The sequence below is a fragment of the Raphanus sativus genome, chromosome 1, assembly GCF_000801105.2.
Source record: "Raphanus sativus cultivar WK10039 chromosome 1, ASM80110v3, whole genome shotgun sequence".
NCBI classification, from domain to species: Eukaryota; Viridiplantae; Streptophyta; class Magnoliopsida; order Brassicales; family Brassicaceae; genus Raphanus; species Raphanus sativus.
This window is the reverse complement of record NC_079511.1, coordinates 3,519,549-3,535,794: the sequence shown is the minus strand read 5'-3', so window position 1 is coordinate 3,535,794 and position 16,246 is coordinate 3,519,549. Positions and strand designations below refer to the sequence as shown.

The window sequence follows — 16,246 nt, the reverse complement described above, 5'->3', positions numbered from 1 at the left end:
GACGAATCTGGGCCATATCAGGCCCATTTATAACCGGGACCATCTTTGTTACAATGCTCTATTCCGCACCATAACACACTCACTCTCACAAGGCTCCGATTAAAAAAAGACTTCAACCGCGCTTTGAAGTCTCTGCAAAAGACCTCTGACCTCGTACTGAATTCTCTCGTGTAACCGCCGATCTTCTCCTCTTCTCCGTAAGTTACTTTAGTTCTAACTCCTTAGTTAGATATTTTTTTTTTCTTAAGAAACATATGGCTACTTTTCTAATTACAGCAAGTTTATCGAAAATATCATCTCTCAGAAAATCTACACCGTCTAGGGGTTTTGATTGCTTCATTGATAATGCGCCCGCGAATAGATCGATAGTTTGTGGTAATATGAATATGGATTTTCTCTTTTTTTTTTTATTTTTTTTTGTTGGCAGATAAAGGAAAGCTCACGCTGATCATCATAAAGTGGCAAGTAAAAGCCGAAGATGGATGCTGCTCCAGTCAACCAATTGATTGTTGCAGAAGCAGTAAACAACCAATTTGGTGGGCTGAGTCTTGAGGAAACCAACGCTAATAACGTTCCAGTCAACCACAGTGGACCGTCTTTGGCATCAGAAGTCGGTAAAACATCACCTGGAGATGCAGTACCTCAGAACGCAGATCTCAACTTGGAGAATTTCACGGTGGACGAGTCGAGTTGTTGCAGTGCTCAGATCAGAGCCTCTTTCTATCCAAAGTTTGAGAACGAAAAGACTGACCAAGAGGTGTTTTTCTCTTCTCGTTAGTTTGCTCTTGTTTCATGTTACTTGCTTTTGGCAGATAAGGACCAAAATAGTCTTAGACAAAGGGAAAACCACTAATGAATAAAACCAAATCTCAAGCTTTTAGATTTGGTTTGTGCGTTTTGCATACATTTCACTTACAGTAACGTTTCTCCATCCTAGACTAGTTTTATGAATTTTTTAGTCATGTCCAACGTAATTTCTTATGCTTTACTTCTGGATATCAATTGCTCGCTGATGCTATTGGTGTCTTTTTGTATGAAGCAAAATGCATTTTACTACTCTTTTCTTTCTAATGCTGTTCTGTGGATTTTTTTTCTGGTGCTTGCAAGATTAGATAGAGACTACAAGGTTATTATCTCAAGTGACACCAGCTACTCCTGAGCCAGCTGTGCAAGAAGCTGTCCAGAAGAATCAAGGGTTAATTGTATTCTTTCCCGGTACTCCTGAGCCAGCTGTGCATGTTCTATTTCGTTTTCGAGGCAATGTGTTATATTTAACCTATTGATGGTAGTCGTTTTCAGCAATTTCAATGTGTTCTCAGGAACCCCTGGAAATGCTAAATCTTCTCTTGTAAGGAGTTAGTGAACACCCCAGGTGGCTTAGGAGATGATCGGCCAGTGCATACTCTGATGGGTGATCTTGTCAAAGGTATTTAAAAATTGCCAAACTGTTATGGCCTGTCAATTTTGCTATGCCACCTCATGAAATATTCTACATGCTATGGACAGAAAACTATTGGGAAAAGGTTGCTGATGAACTTCGTAAAAAGCCACAATCAATTATGTTGGCTGACAAAAATGCCCGAGATGAAGACGTCTGGAGACAGGTAATTAATCATGTGCATCCTGTTCGTGTAAGCTAGCATTTTCGAGTTCAGCACTACCTATGAGTCCACCGAGAGTGAATTTGACTTATTATCGAGTAGATTCATAAAAGAAACATTGCAACTCAGTTGCTTTTCTTGCCTATTGGCCACTAAGGTTACTTTTGAGAGACCATGACACTGTTACTACTGGTGATACAGATGGTGTATTGTGGAAGTCTTGTTATATCAAAACTAAGTCGCTGACCTGATATATTTGTTTTGGTATTAGATTGAAGACATGTGCCGGAGAAATAGGGTGACTGGGGTTCCAGTCATTTCTGATTCCGAAGGTATGTAACTGTGCATCCATTCTTTCATGATTTTGGCTCATCTTATGTATCCTCTCTGCAATTGCTGGCACAGGAACCGAGTCAAATCCATATTCACTTGATGCCTTGGCTGTTTTCATGTTCCGTGTACTTCATAGAGTTGACCATCCTGTATGCAACTTTGCATCTATAACACAGTCTATCATCCAACTTTCACCACATCGCTGTATTACTTAACAAGCTGTTGTTTCTTTCATATGAAATGAATACTGTCAGAGGAATCTCGACAAGACATCTGCGAAAGTAGGCAATGTGCTATTGATGTTTTACCACCTTTATGAGGGAAAGGTATTTTACCATTACGCCTAACTGATCTGTATGCAAAATCCATGATTGGATCTCTCAAATTTATTTTAACTGTCCCTTGAACTTTCAGAACCGCGAAGAATTTGAAGGTGGATTCATTGAGCGCTTTGGTTCCCTCGTCAAGATGCCACTGTTGAGATCAGACAGGTATGTTTTTTTTGTACAGTGCACGAGAGATGACAAATTTGATATCCATTTTTAACTTTTCTGTGTGCATATTAAAGGAGTCCTTTACCTGATCCTGTTAAATCGATTCTTGAGGAGGGCATCGACTTGTTCCAGCTCCACAGTAGAAGGCATGGGAGGTGGGTAGTAGTCAACACTGCCATTTTCATGAGTTGATTAGCTGAATTATATTTAAACAAAAGTATTTTGTGAAAACCAGTAACAGACCATATTGAAAAACAATGAATATTTAACAAAAAAAAACTGGCGAGGAAGACATCAAAAGCACTCATGTTTTGTTTACTATGTCATTAGATGTACTTGAATCATGTTTCAAGAGATACCTTACGGAATAAGTGTGGTCACAGACGTTCTAATTTCTTGTTGTTAAGGTCTTTTTTTTGGTGCTTTATCTCTTGAGCTTTACTTTGGTTTTTTCTGACCTTTGTTTTCCTTCATATGCTTACTGTAGACTTGAGTCGGCAAAAGGAACATATGCAGCGGAATGGTCTAAATGGGAGAAACAGCTGCGCCATACTTTAGCTGCAAATTCGGAGTATTTCAATTCTGTTCAGGTAATACATCTTCTTGTCATTGATGGCTCGAATTCGATGCTTGGTAAATTTTAACCGCTTACTTTCGCTTAGTACATGATACAAGAGTATAAGGAGACTTGGATGTGGATATGATGTCTTTGTTTTTCTGGTTTGATCCTTTCAGTTTCCGTTTGAGTATGCGGTTCAGCAAGTGCGAGAAGAGCTAAAAAGAATCGCAAAAGGTGAATACAAACCACCAAGTTCAGAGAAAACAAAACATGGGTCTATTACATTCGCTGCCATCAACTTGCATGTAACTCAAGTCCACAGGCTTCTTGAAAAGGTTAGCCGACAAGATTCTTGAATTACCCTTTCTTTCACATAGGTGATAATTTTATACACAGACCATAGAAAACTAAAGGTTGAAAGTTCATAACCTCAAAACGTGAGCCCACATCATTATCATTTGTATGGGCTTCGTTCTTAATGAGTGTTTTCTTCTTATCAGTTGGCCGCATCAAACCCAACAGTGAGATCTTTTTTAGAGTTAAAGAAGGAGAGCATAGAGGAAAAACTTGAACGGGCTCACGTGACGCTTACCCACAAGAGAAGTCACGGAGTAGCTGCTGTAGCCAGATACGGTCAGCATTTAAACAGAGAGGTGCCCGTAGAGCTCACGGAGCTCATCTTCAACGACAAGATGGCTGCTTTTACAGCCCACGTAGGATCCGTGGATGGAGAGACCATAGTATGCAAGAACGAATGGCCACATGTTACGTTGTGGACTACAGAAGGCGTTACTGCCCGAGAAGCCAACACGTTACCCCAGCTTTACGCAGACGGAAAGGCAAGCCGCATGGTGATCGATCCTCCTGCCTCAGTCTCAGGTCCTCTGGAGTTTTTCTGATATTATTTAGCTTGAAATTGCTTGTGTAACACATTAACCATGGCTACCTTATGTCACAATCAATGAAAGCTTTTTGTGACATAAACATTCATATACATGCTACTTTAGTAGCTAAAAACATTGGTTTTCATTGATTTTTAAAGGTGTGTTAGTGACAATTAACCGTCTCTTAGGGGTAATTTGATCGTTTTATAAGTATGGGGATATTATTGGGAACCCCAAACTCAACCTGTGTAGAGTCTTCGGGCTTTTATATAACAAAATTGGGCCCGGAAAAACAAAATTGAGCCGAAATAAATTTATTATTATCAAACTGAAACATTAGGCGCGGAGGGCAGCCGCGAAAATCTAACGAGCCCTAAAACCATTTCGCCTCTCCTCACTGGGGTTTCTCGAGAAGCCTCGATTGCTGCAGCAATGGACTCTGATGCGAGGAGAAATGTTAACATCTCGTCGGCGCAGGATTCTTCCCCTTCTCCCAAGGCATCAAAGTTCTCGGTGTACCGTAACCCTGCTCTCGCCGCCGCTTCCACCGCCAATAGCATCCGTCCCTCCAAATCCGTCCTTTTCTTCATATTCGTCCTCTCGATCGCTTCAGTTTTCTCTCTCGTTTCCTTCACAGCCGGGTATGTACGTGTGCGAGAGCAATCTAGCTTGAAAACTTCGTACTGGAGTGAAGAAAGCATTGCCACTTAGTTGCGTTTGTTTGAGTATTCTGAATCTAGGCTTAGTGCGTTCTGCTCCAGATGTTAGCGCTTAGTGTGTTTTCCTACTAGGCTTATATGCAGATCTAGATCTATTGCGATTATGAAGTGGGACTAATGTTTCGTTTGTTGGTTGCAGGGAGAAACGATTGACCAATGCTTTAACATACGGGAGGATATCTCAAGAGGCAGCTTGTGAGTTTGCATTCCTTTCTCCTTTTATGTAATTTTTGTTTCTCAGTGTATCTGAAATCGACCTATTGTTTTTCAGATGTTACTGTAAAGGCGTGGCAGGGACTGGTGGCTTTGATCTGTATTGGAGCGATGATGGCTTTCTCCAAAGGCGTATCTCTGCACAGAGCTAAGTTTGCTAGTGGAGCAGAGACTAAAGTAACCAAAGATCAGTTTTCTCTAACAAGCCGTCAGCTTGAGCTTCTAGGAATAAAGAAAAAAGATGATCAGGGTGTGACAGAGTCTCCCAAGAGTCGTCCCGCATTGAAACCAACACGGTCGTTGGAGCCGCTTGTCCCAATCCATCAAAATCTTGCTGGCTCAGCGCATAAGTCTAACAGTGCTGGTGATAAGCTGAATTCTCGTATTAGTCCGTTTAGCACTCCGTCCAAACAGATGGGTTCGCCGTCTTTGTATCTTGTCCCTTCTAGTTCGCCAGCTTCTTCCAACCGAGCTTCGTCTGGTCAGGAGAAGGCTGTTTCTAGTCCTTGGTCTAGTAGACGAAGTTCTGCAAGAGACATTGCCACAGAGGAGCAGCTGGAGCAGCTTTTGGCAGAAGTAGATGAGAAAATCACTGAGTCAGCCGGGAAGGTGCGGACTCCTCCACCAACAGTAGGGAGTTTTGCAATGGCTAGTCCGGGTACCGTTGGTGGTTCAGCTGGTTTATCTGGGACTACTAGGAGTACACCACTAAGAGCTGTTAGGATGTCTCCTGGTGCTCAGAAATTTACGACTCCACCAAAGAAAGGAGAGGGTGATTTCCCCACACCCATGTCGTTGGAACAAGCTATCGAAGGTTTTAGGCACCTGGGCGTGTATCCTCAGATTGAATACTGGCGTGATAGACTAAGGCAGTGGTGTTCCTCCGTTTTGCTCAAACCTCTGCTTCACAAGATTGAAACCAGTCACATTCAGGTTTAATCCTTTTCTAATTAAACACTGCTCTCCAATACTTGTCTGCTGATTACTGATCACATTCGGAATCAGAAGCAGAATGATAATTTCTTGTTTCCTTATGTTTCCGTGAACATTTATTTAAAGGGGTTTAATGTGTGTAGGTAATGCAAACAGCAGCGAAGCTGGGTGTTGCTGTCACCGTTTGCCAAGTTGGAAGTGATATGTCAACAAATGGAACAGCTCCTACTGCATTACCAGCTGATCGTACAAAAGGGTGGCAGCCATCTTATTCTCTCGATGAAGACGCTACTCTTCACCAGTTACGCGCTAATCTTGTACAGGCTATTGATGCCGCCATGCGTAAGTAACTTCACTAAAACTTCTAGGTTATGTGTCCAAAAGAAGTTATGTTCTTTTGTTTTCATAAGTCTTGATTTTTATTAGTAAATCACTGAAATTGAGAGTTGTTGATCGATTGTATATCTGAGATGAATTGATGATATCATGTCATCTGATGTTGTTGCTATATGTTTTGGTCTTCATTTAGCTGTTAAATGTTTCTTCTGCCATCTGCAGTAAAGCTGCGTGCAGAGAACCAGCAGTTTCAGCAACAACAACACAACAGCAACAGCAAGCGGCACTAATACCCGTTATGCAGGAATGTGTTGATGCCATTAGCGAACATCAGAGGCTTCAGGGTTTAATGAAAGGAGAGTGGGTGAAGGGACTACTTCCGCGCAGCAGCATTCCGGCAGACTACACGGTGCAAAGAATCCGAGGTATACGTTATAAAAAAAGAAATCCATTTCAAATATTAGCTGACATATCACGACTCGATTAACTCTTGTTGGCTTTTTGCAGAGCTCGCGGAAGGAACTTGTGTGAAGAACTACGAATACAACGGTAGGGCAGATGCTCGTGAGAAAAACAAGAAATGGAGCCTGGAGCCTCCAACCGATTCTCATCTGCTTCTGTACTTGTTCTGTGCTTACTTGGAACACCCAAAATGGATGTTACATCTGGACCCAAGTTCTTATACAGGGACTCAGTCAAGCAGGAACCCGTTATTCTTAGGGGTTTTGCCTCCAAAAGAAAGATTCCCGGAGAAGTACATAGCTGTGGTATCAGGTGTACCTTCTACGCTCCATCCGGGTGCATGTGTACTTGCTGTGGACAAGCAATGCCCCCCTACGTTTGCCTTGTACTGGGATAAGAAAGTGCAGTTTACCCTTCAGGTAAAATGATGAGTCCTTTATATGTATTAAGTGTTTTTGTCATACAATATGCATGCACGTATGGATGAGGAAAGGGTTTCTAAGATTGGTTCTGGAACAGGGACGAACAGCGCTATGGGACTCTATCCTGATGATGTGCCACAGAATCAAGGTGGGATATGGAGGTGTTGTTCGTGGGATGAATCTTGGTTCTTCGGCTCTTAACATTCTTCAAGTTGTTGATTCTGAAACTGATGATTAAAACATCGAACATTTGAAGGAAAATGTACTTTGCTTGAGACTTCCAAGTTTTACTGGGCGGTGGAGGAAAAATTGTAGTGAGAATAGTTATAATCTTTGGATATCAATATGTATTCTTGTGTTGATTAAATATCGAGGATGCTTTTTTCCCCACTCTAGTAATCAGTTGATGGACAATAAGCTGAATGCATGAAGCTGAAGTGAGTTTCTAAATTGGCATTCCTCATATTTGTAGGCTGTAGCTATGTGAGCATGAATGAAACTGAGAGGCTCCAATGCAAGATCCACTTTTGAGTCATAATGTTAATGTTGGTCATAAAAGGTTTGAGAATGTTTAATGGTTTCCACCAAATATATTTTTTCAAAGAACAATGCAATTTGCTCGTAAACGAACATATAACACAAGAGTATCAGTAATCTTTGTCTCGCACTGAAACTGAAAAACAACAGTATGTGTTTGGAAAGCATATAAATCCAAAAGACTTGATCAGTTCCTCCACCGTGCCTATCTAACTAGTGGTGAAACTAAGTCAAACTGCATAAGCAAAACTGAATGAACAAAGGGGATGAATCACAGTTCCTTGTCTTCAAGCTGTGATTTTTCTGCTGCCTTCTCTGTTTCCTCTACAACAAACGTCTTGAGAGATTCAACGTCTCTTTTACCTAAGTTTATAATTGTAAGCATGAGAAAAAAGGCTCAGGTTAGAAATCTTAAGCTGTAAAGCAAAGTTTTTTACCTTGGTATTTTGAAACTTCTTCTCCATTGTAAAATAGCTTAAACGTTGGATAAGAGTGAATCTCAACTTTGGTGCAAACATCTCTGCTTTTACCACAATCTACTTCCCCAATCTCAATTTCATCGTCACCTTCCATTGCGTTCCCCAATTCTTCCCACAAGTTTCCCAGTTTCTTGCTGACAATACACTCAGATCCAATCTCATCAGCAAAAGTGAATAAACAAAGCAAAATCACTCTCAGTCACTAGACAAGAAAAACTAACCAGTGCTTACACCAAGGAACACAGAACTTCACAAACCACGCAGTATCCTTCTCCTTCACCTGAACCAATAAACAAAGAGAGTGAAAAGAGAGAGAGAGAGAGAGAGAGTCAAACATCCCATTCTGTAACTGTAACACGAAACCGATCAAATCAGACCAAGACTAGAGACTAAAATTAGAATCTCTACTCGGGCAGATGTACGCTAAACTTATGAGCCAGCGATCTTAAGACAGTCACGCTAACCCAATTCTCAATTCGAACCATCAAAAAAGGACAGAACAAGTATCTAAATCTACCTGGTTCTATCTAATACAAGATTTCAACACAGACGAAGGAAGCTTCAGATCATTACCTTGTCGGAGAAAGTTTCAGGCGTCAATGTAATGACTTCTGCTTTCGTCAACACAATCGTAAGAGAAAACACAAGTAAAATAGCAATAATCCGACCGCCGAGCTTCATCGTAGCAAATCCCAATCTTTTTTTCTAGCAGCTCACCAGTTCTGGATCGGATGTGAAAGCAATCAAATACAAATTCAATCTAATCTGAAACCAAAGAAACGAAAAGCGAGATTCATCGAAACATATCAAAACCGATCTTAGATGTGTCTGAATCTGCTTACCTTCTGCAAAATCAATACCCACCAGACCAGAGAAGACGGAAAGCAAACCAAGTGCAACGAGTCCCATGTCTTTGCTTTATGTTTTGGGCCTATATGGGCCGATCTAGATTTAGCCTTCTTTGAGACCATAACTTTGGGCCTTTATGGGCCTAAATTTAGGCCTAAATCTATTCGCATTATAATCAAACGAACATTAGCTAACAACAATAAACCTTCTTCTTCTCCGACAACATGTTCATTCTGCGTAGAGTTAAACACTCGATCCCTCCTCAGAGCTTCCTTCGCCAGATTGTTTCGGACAGAGGAACTAGCAGCGATATCACTGTTCGTACCTACCTATCAGGACCCGCTTCGAGTCCCAGCTTATCGATATGGAGAAGGAAGAAGGAAATGAGCAAAGAAGGTTTAATCGCTGCCAAGGAGCTCAAGCGTCTCCAAACCAAACTCGTCCGTCTCGATCGATTTATCTCTTCCCACGTCTCTCGCCTCCTCAGGTCCGATCTCGTCTCCGTTCTTGCCGAGTTTCAGAGGCAAGACCAAGTTTTCCTCTGTATGAAGGTGAAAATGAAACTTGTCTATCAATTTCAATTGCAATTTTTGAATTATAGTTCCATTTTTTATAGGTCTCGTGGTTGAAATGTTCAATCTTGTGAAGTAAAGCTAAGACCTTTAGACAGAGCTTTATGAATATAGAAAGAGTTTGTTGGTGGTGTTATGTTAGGGTTTAGGACTTAGGTTTTAGGGTTTAGGAGAAGGCTTTGTCACATTTATTTGAAACCGAATTTTGTTTTTTATGTTTTTTTTTTAATTCTGTATTCTTTTCAGCTCTATGATGTTGTGAGGAGAGAGATATGGTACAGACCAGACATGTTTTTTTACAGAGACATGCTCATGATGCTTGCAAGAAACAGGAGAGTGGATGAGACCAAACAAGTGTGGGGAGATTTAAAGAGAGAAGGAGTTTTGTTTGACCAGCACACGTTTGGAGACCTTGTTAGAGCGTTCCTGGATAACGAGCTTCCTGTGGTGGCGATGAGATTGTATGGGGAGATGAGAGATTCTCCTGACCCGCCTCTGTCTCTGCCTTTTCGAGTTATTCTGAAAGGACTCGTTCCTTACCCTGAGTTGAGAGAGAGAGTGAAAGATGATTTCTTGGAGCTTTTCCCTGGGATGGTTGTGTATGATCCTCCCGAGGATCTGTGCCTAGAAAGCGATGATGAAGCTAGAACTGATAGTGATCTTGAATAAATAGGTTTTGAGATAGCGCTTTATCTCGTTTGATTCGTTGCTTGGTTTATTTACTGATAGAAAGGAAGTGATGGAAGTTTCTTTACCCTTTCAGTAACTTGTTCTCTTATACCAGTGTTTGTTTTGTATGCATTGCATAAATTGCCCTTACGTGATTGCTTCCTTACTGGTGTTAGGCACAACCAGAGTTCATTGTACCATAACTTTATTGAAAAAACACGCAAACTTTTGTTGAGTATATGAAATGGGCAGGATCCAGCAGAAGATATCGCTTGCGGAATCAATAAACCAGTTGAAATAAGACTTGGAAGCTTTTCTGAGGAATGAAAATATACAGTTTATGGTCCAGCACAAAGTTATTAGCAATTCATCTATTCATTGTCACGTTTGGTCCACCATGGTTTGATCATCATTCATCAGTGATAATGTTGTGCATGGAGGATTTCCATTTTTTTTAAACTATGTTTTAGTTACATTTACCATTACTAAACAGCTCATAATATGTATAATCTATAGTTCTCGTAATGACTATCATTTTCCATCTGATGAACAAGCATTTTGATGTCTGCATCAGTTCTTAATGATTTTTGTAGTGTGTTTTCTTCTGTATTGTTCAATTCATATATAACCAATGCTGAAGACTGAAGACTGAAAACTTTTACTTTAAAAATATCCAAATCACATCTGAGAGTAATCAGAATAATCAATTGTGTGTTTTTTCTTTAATGAATGCTAAATGATGTCTTTAATTTGCTTTTGTCAAAGAACAGAAAAAAAGGAAGGTTTGCTACGTAGTGTGAACTGAAAAATCCACTTTAGAATCGAACATTCTGGATCGTCAAATAAAACTAACTTGAGGCCGAAGATAGCCCCAAAGGCCCAACGCCAAACAACAAAAGCATTGACGGTGAAACAAGGGCATGTTCGTCATTTCGCCTACCAAATTATCCTAAAAACCCTAACCTCTCTTTCGATTCAGCACCATATATATACACAAACACGTAGCTCCTCTCCTTCATTATCCTCCTTCTCCATCTTTTCTTCAACCCTAGCCGCTAGGTACGCGCTTCGTCCTCACCTTCTCTAGTCTGTTTGTTAGTCGATCTTAGCTCCGTATCACTTGTTCGATGCTCTTAGCTAGTAGAATCGCTTAGGTTTTCTTCTGATCGTGTTCATGAATCGATCTAGTTATTATTATTCACTTTTGGACGATCGATTGTTTGTTGAACTAGTTATAATCTGCGCTTTGATATCTATGTGATTAGTGTTGGATCCATGAGCAGCATCCGACGTTCTAATCGTCTTGTGTTAAAGTCGTGGAACCTCTCGGATCGTTCATGAATCTATTATGATTTTGTAGCTCGCTTAGCTCTGATGATAGAGCACCACAACTATTCTTGTGGTAGAAATCGGTTTGACTCCGATAGCGGCTTCCTTTGTTTGTTGTGAAAGATATAGATCTTATCTAGATATGAATCTGTTCACTGTGTACTGATCGTTTTGAATTTTTTTTTAATCTCTCCAGATTTTTACTTGACAAGTAGCCATGGGTAAAGAGAAGTTTCACATCAACATTGTGGTCATCGGCCACGTCGACTCTGGAAAGTCAACCACCACTGGTCACTTGATCTACAAGCTCGGTGGTATCGACAAGCGTGTGATCGAGAGGTTCGAGAAGGAGGCTGCTGAGATGAACAAGAGGTCTTTCAAGTACGCGTGGGTGTTGGACAAACTTAAGGCCGAGCGTGAGCGTGGTATCACCATTGACATTGCTCTCTGGAAGTTCGAGACCACCAAGTACTACTGCACTGTCATTGATGCTCCTGGTCATCGTGATTTCATCAAGAACATGATCACTGGTACCTCCCAGGCTGATTGTGCGGTTTTGATCATTGACTCCACCACTGGTGGTTTCGAGGCTGGTATCTCAAAGGATGGTCAGACCCGTGAGCATGCTCTTCTTGCCTTCACACTTGGTGTCAAGCAGATGATTTGCTGCTGTAACAAGGTGAAATAGCTTTCTTTTTTTATTTTCTTATTGTGGTTAACTTTATGGTTTGAAGCTAACGAACTTTCCTTGTTTCAGATGGATGCTACAACCCCCAAGTACTCCAAGGCTAGGTACGATGAGATTATCAAGGAGGTGTCTTCCTACTTGAAGAAGGTTGGGTACAACCCTGACAAAATCCCGTTCGTCCCCATCTCTGGATTCGAGGGTGACAACATGATCGAGAGGTCCACCAACCTCGACTGGTACAAGGGACCAACCCTCCTTGAGGCTCTTGACCAGATCAACGAGCCAAAGAGGCCCTCAGACAAGCCCCTCCGTCTCCCACTTCAGGATGTCTACAAGATCGGTGGTATTGGAACGGTGCCAGTGGGACGTGTGGAGACCGGTTTGCTCAAGCCTGGTATGGTTGTCACCTTTGCTCCTTCGGGGTTGACCACTGAGGTTAAGTCTGTTGAGATGCACCACGAGTCTCTTGTTGAGGCGCTTCCAGGTGACAATGTGGGATTCAACGTTAAGAATGTTGCTGTGAAGGATCTCAAGCGTGGGTATGTTGCATCCAACTCCAAGGATGACCCTGCCAAGGGTGCTGCTAACTTCACTTCCCAGGTTATCATCATGAACCACCCTGGTCAGATTGGTAACGGTTACGCTCCAGTTCTGGATTGCCACACCTCCCACATTGCCGTGAAGTTCTCTGAGATCCTCACCAAGATTGACAGGCGTTCCGGTAAGGAGATCGAGAAGGAGCCCAAGTTTTTGAAGAATGGTGATGCTGGTATGGTGAAGATGACTCCGACTAAGCCCATGGTTGTTGAGACCTTCTCTGAGTACCCACCCCTTGGACGTTTCGCTGTGAGGGACATGAGGCAGACTGTTGCAGTCGGTGTCATCAAGAGCGTTGACAAGAAGGACCCAACTGGAGCCAAGGTGACCAAGGCTGCCGTCAAGAAGGGTGCCAAGTAAAGTCCAATCATCAAGTCTCTATCATCCGCAGATGAATCAAAGTACTATTTTAGTTTTCTTACTCTAGTTTGGTTTTATGTAGCTTGTTTGTGTTACAGCTTCCGTTCGTCTCCGTCAGAACTCTCTTGTCCTAATTGGGTTCTTGATCGGAGGTGGCAGAGCTACTGATCACTCAAGTTTCCTGTTTTTTTACTCTTGTGCTTTCGGATTATGATCCTGTTTTGATATTTTGTTTTATGATAATGGTGACATTCCTGCGGTTATTATATGTTTGTGTCGCGTGTTTTATTTCTGTCGTCAGTCTCAGTTCACATCTATATAATCTTGACGTTGCATTATAAACTGTTACTCTCATTTATGTTAAACGAATTCCACCTTAATACCTCGAAAAATACTTTATTGTCTCCTTTCATCTGAACTAAATTGTAATGTGCTTCTTTACCTGTAAGTGAGCTATGACTGCTCTCGTTTTGGGCTGGGCGCAAGGCGAGTACTTGCAATTTTGCATGTACTTGCGACTTGACTTGCCTTGTACGAATAATAAAATTTTCGACTTGTACTTGACTTGTTAGAAACGAGTACTTGTTATTTCGAGTACTTGATCAAAAATGAATTACTTGCAAGTTACTTGCCTTACTCTATTACTTACTATTTACGAATACTTGTAAACTATTTACGAGTACTTATAAATTATTTATGAGTATTTATGAACTATTTATGAGTTTTTCGGAATATTTAAAAACTATACTAAACAATACTTTATTAGAAATATATATTTAATAGGTATGAAAGTATGTTTTGTCAATTCTATTTAAAATAACATATGAATTACTTTAAACGAAATATTTGTCATATTATAGAGAAGATAAATAAAAAATGTATTCTCTAAATAAGTAACAAGTAATAACAAGTCATATAACTAAACTTTTTACTACTTATTATTATGTAATATTTGACTAGATGGTAACGAATATTTTAAACTCAAGATGGATAATAAATAAGTAACAAGTATAAGAAGACTAATGAGTATTTATGTTCAATCCTAAATGCAAGTAAAAAAAAGACAAATACAAAGAAATAATTAATAGATCATGTAACAAATAGCAAGTAATAGAGCAAGTAACGGGGCGAACGAGTCAAGTACTAAAAATAATAATGATACTTGATACTTGACTTGGCCTTGCAAGTAATGAAAATTGTCGACTTGTTACTTGCCTTGACAGCACCGAGTACTTGAATTTTCAAGGCGAATACGGGTCGAGTAGCGAGTTTAAGGCGAGTAACGAGTAATGATGCCCAGCCCTACTCGTTCTTCCATCCAGTAAACAGATTTTGGTCTATGACTTCTTTCACATCCAGGACAGTTGTGTTGCCTCTTGTTGATGTGTATACATCCTTGTCCACACGGGAATAATGCATGCTTGCGTTTACAAACGTTACACATGATGTGTATACATCCATTGTTCAGACTGTAATGAAATTTATGATCAAATGGAACTAATAAAAATTTATGATGTGTATACATCACTGTCCAGACAGGAATAATGCTTTCGCAGTATGGCTACACAACCTTTATAATTCCTAAGAAAGCAAAACATTATAGTTCCGGAAACTCTTATAAACTCAAATTAACAAAAATAAGAAAAGGTAGTACATTCTAGAAATGAACTATGTGCAATCTCATTAGGGATTGTAAAGGAAGGTGTAGTAGATTGGGCAGATGAAACCAATTGACCAGGACATGACACAAGTTCCCAAATTGTTCAGGTCGGTTCCAACTGGTTTTATCTCAGCCTACATCTGCCATGCTTCTTTCCCATTCCTCCAACGCCACCTCTGCTTTTAGTTTCTCAGGAACACAATCTGTGAGTTCAAAATTTTACAAGTTACATTAGATTACCGTTACAACGAAGAAATTAGAGAGACGGATATATATATTAAGTACCTGTAAGGAACTCATATCTCTCCTCGTTACTCACTACAGAAGCTGCCAATGAGAAGAAAAGAAAACAGTGAAAAATATTTCAATTTCATCAATGCCCTATATTGTAACAGTATATGACTGTTCGCAACCAAAGTCCTTCAAGTAATGATAACAGATTAACACATAAACAGTAATCTTTCTAAAACTTGACTGGCCCTTTGTACATTACACCATATTGGCTCAAAAAATCATCAACATGAGGCACAAGTTCAGATTACGGTAATAGGCAGATAGGAAATGAGACTGGAGCTTTACATAGATGTTTGTAGTGGATGAATTTCTTCTTGTCCTTGACAGAACTTCCATAAGCTTCTTCAGAAAACCTCTCAATGAACAATTCCTGAAACTCATATTTCAAAATAACATAAAAACAAAGACATTATGACTTTAATTCACACTGATAAGCAAAATGAATACTCTCAAATTCCATCAAACTGAGCAATTGAGTATCCTAACCTGATCAGTTAAGCATATGTGTCAATATACTAGTGATTTGGTAACTATTACCGTAGCTTTATTGACAAGAAACACAGCGTCCTGCATGATCTGAGGAGCAGAGTTATCGCTTCTCATGATCCTCCGAATCCGAGTCATCGGGAACCTAATCATCTTCGCCTCTTCCGAAACGACGCCGTTGCTTCTTTCCTTGGTCTCCTCATCGCGTCTCGCTTCTTCGCTGCTCGAAGAAGATTCCGAGATCTCGTCACGAACCTCCTCCTCCGTCTCCTTCCTCGCAACATAATCCTTTAGGTCCGCCTTGTTTGGCGCCTTCTTCTTATTCTTCGTTTTGGACCCGGAGCCGGAGCCGCGTGTGTTGTTGAGACCGTTGCCTTTATCGACGACGCCATCGCTCTTCGCCTTCTTCGACGACACCATTGTTTCACAACTGTTTGCCTGAAGAACAAAGCCGAGTGCCATATCGGTGGATTCTTACATGGGCTTATTTATTTGAGCCTCGTATAAACCATAGGCCCATAATAATGGATACGGAGATGTAATATTTGACTTTTTTTATTAGGCCGTTTTATTTGGGCTTACCATAACTTTAATTTATTTTCCTGTTTAATCCAGTTGTAAATCATTTTTTTTCATTTACTATGAAATAAATTACCTAAATTCTGTTTTCTATAATTTGAATTTCTTAAAACTATTTTTTAAGAAACATGTATACAAATTATTCAAGAAACTAGCATGCTTCTGTTTTTTTTATCATATACTTATCAAAC

At 40.4% G+C, this 16,246-nt stretch overlaps 5 protein-coding genes and 1 non-coding gene across 7 annotated transcripts; 4 read left to right on the top strand and 2 right to left on the bottom strand.

Annotated features, from left to right (window-relative positions):
- Positions 1 to 76: 76 nt before the first annotated feature.
- Positions 77 to 4,028, top strand: LOC108808716 (tRNA ligase 1). Its single transcript, XR_008943462.1, has 13 exons — positions 77 to 197; positions 428 to 757; positions 1,113 to 1,215; positions 1,320 to 1,426; positions 1,507 to 1,604; positions 1,873 to 1,933; positions 2,007 to 2,083; positions 2,189 to 2,260; positions 2,349 to 2,425; positions 2,503 to 2,583; positions 2,916 to 3,018; positions 3,164 to 3,322; positions 3,488 to 4,028. It is a non-coding gene; the product is annotated as a tRNA ligase 1 (transcript).
- A 171-nt stretch (positions 4,029 to 4,199) lies between these two features.
- LOC108862015 (uncharacterized) lies at positions 4,200 to 7,348 on the top strand. The gene is given in 8 exon segments (XM_018636023.2): positions 4,200 to 4,512; positions 4,730 to 4,785; positions 4,862 to 5,736; positions 5,880 to 6,078; positions 6,295 to 6,333; positions 6,336 to 6,497; positions 6,580 to 6,953; positions 7,054 to 7,348. Coding segments are annotated over 8 exon segments (2,055 nt in total). The 5' UTR covers positions 4,200 to 4,303; the 3' UTR covers positions 7,195 to 7,348.
- A 174-nt stretch (positions 7,349 to 7,522) lies between these two features.
- On the bottom strand, positions 7,523 to 8,914 carry LOC108862035 (protein disulfide-isomerase 5-1). 2 transcript variants are annotated; one of them, XM_018636066.2, is made up of 5 exons: positions 8,815 to 8,914; positions 8,546 to 8,737; positions 8,194 to 8,252; positions 7,931 to 8,106; positions 7,523 to 7,856 (listed from the first exon to the last, which is right to left on the bottom strand). In XM_018636066.2, the coding sequence occupies exons 2-5, from the start codon at positions 8,651 to 8,653 to the stop codon at positions 7,765 to 7,767; spliced, it is 435 nt and encodes a 144-aa protein (XP_018491568.2). In that variant the 5' UTR covers positions 8,654 to 8,737; positions 8,815 to 8,914; the 3' UTR covers positions 7,523 to 7,764. The 2 variants fall into 2 exon arrangements, with proteins under 2 accessions (XP_018491568.2, XP_056861370.1); XM_057005390.1 differs by having other exon boundaries at positions 8,546 to 8,694; positions 8,815 to 8,907.
- A 142-nt stretch (positions 8,915 to 9,056) lies between these two features.
- LOC108862029 (pentatricopeptide repeat-containing protein At1g62350) lies at positions 9,057 to 10,224 on the top strand. Its single transcript, XM_018636048.2, has 2 exons — positions 9,057 to 9,372; positions 9,640 to 10,224. The coding sequence occupies exons 1-2, from the start codon at positions 9,205 to 9,207 to the stop codon at positions 10,060 to 10,062; spliced, it is 591 nt and encodes a 196-aa protein (XP_018491550.2). The 5' UTR covers positions 9,057 to 9,204; the 3' UTR covers positions 10,063 to 10,224.
- A 780-nt stretch (positions 10,225 to 11,004) lies between these two features.
- On the top strand, positions 11,005 to 13,302 carry LOC108862023 (elongation factor 1-alpha 1). Its single transcript, XM_018636035.2, has 3 exons — positions 11,005 to 11,121; positions 11,588 to 12,070; positions 12,149 to 13,302. The coding sequence occupies exons 2-3, from the start codon at positions 11,609 to 11,611 to the stop codon at positions 13,034 to 13,036; spliced, it is 1,350 nt and encodes a 449-aa protein (XP_018491537.1). The 5' UTR covers positions 11,005 to 11,121; positions 11,588 to 11,608; the 3' UTR covers positions 13,037 to 13,302.
- A 1,211-nt stretch (positions 13,303 to 14,513) lies between these two features.
- LOC108851116 (DNA polymerase II subunit B3-1) lies at positions 14,514 to 15,991 on the bottom strand. The gene is made up of 4 exons (XM_018624538.2): positions 15,528 to 15,991; positions 15,276 to 15,360; positions 14,982 to 15,023; positions 14,514 to 14,899 (listed from the first exon to the last, which is right to left on the bottom strand). Exons 1-4 carry the CDS (start codon positions 15,936 to 15,938, stop codon positions 14,826 to 14,828), a joined length of 612 nt encoding a protein of 203 aa, XP_018480040.2. The 5' UTR covers positions 15,939 to 15,991; the 3' UTR covers positions 14,514 to 14,825.
- Between the last annotated feature and the right edge of the window lie 255 nt (positions 15,992 to 16,246).

What these genes read in the sequence shown, in the direction of transcription:
- LOC108862035 (XM_018636066.2), bottom strand. Translation starts at nt 8,653, where the DNA reads ATGAAGCTCGGCGGTCGGATTATTGCTATTTTACTTGTGTTTTCTCTT. An exon ending in CTGAAACTTTCTCCGACAAG is followed by an intron (nt 8,253 to 8,545) that starts GTAATGATCTGA and finishes TTATTGGTTCAG; the next exon opens with GTGAAGGAGAAGGATACTGC. An exon ending in AGAAGTTTCAAAATACCAAG is followed by an intron (nt 7,857 to 7,930) that starts GTAAAAAACTTT and finishes TTATAAACTTAG; the next exon opens with GTAAAAGAGACGTTGAATCT.
- LOC108862029 (XM_018636048.2), top strand. Translation starts at nt 9,205, where the DNA reads ATGAGCAAAGAAGGTTTAATCGCTGCCAAGGAGCTCAAGCGTCTCCAA. An exon ending in AAGTTTTCCTCTGTATGAAG is followed by an intron (nt 9,373 to 9,639) that starts GTGAAAATGAAA and finishes TATTCTTTTCAG; the next exon opens with CTCTATGATGTTGTGAGGAG.
- LOC108862023 (XM_018636035.2), top strand. Translation starts at nt 11,609, where the DNA reads ATGGGTAAAGAGAAGTTTCACATCAACATTGTGGTCATCGGCCACGTC. An exon ending in TGATTTGCTGCTGTAACAAG is followed by an intron (nt 12,071 to 12,148) that starts GTGAAATAGCTT and finishes TCCTTGTTTCAG; the next exon opens with ATGGATGCTACAACCCCCAA.
- LOC108851116 (XM_018624538.2), bottom strand. Translation starts at nt 15,938, where the DNA reads ATGGCACTCGGCTTTGTTCTTCAGGCAAACAGTTGTGAAACAATGGTG. An exon ending in TTCTTGTCAATAAAGCTACG is followed by an intron (nt 15,361 to 15,527) that starts GTAATAGTTACC and finishes TATGAGTTTCAG; the next exon opens with GAATTGTTCATTGAGAGGTT. An exon ending in CATCCACTACAAACATCTAT is followed by an intron (nt 15,024 to 15,275) that starts GTAAAGCTCCAG and finishes TCTCATTGGCAG; the next exon opens with CTTCTGTAGTGAGTAACGAG.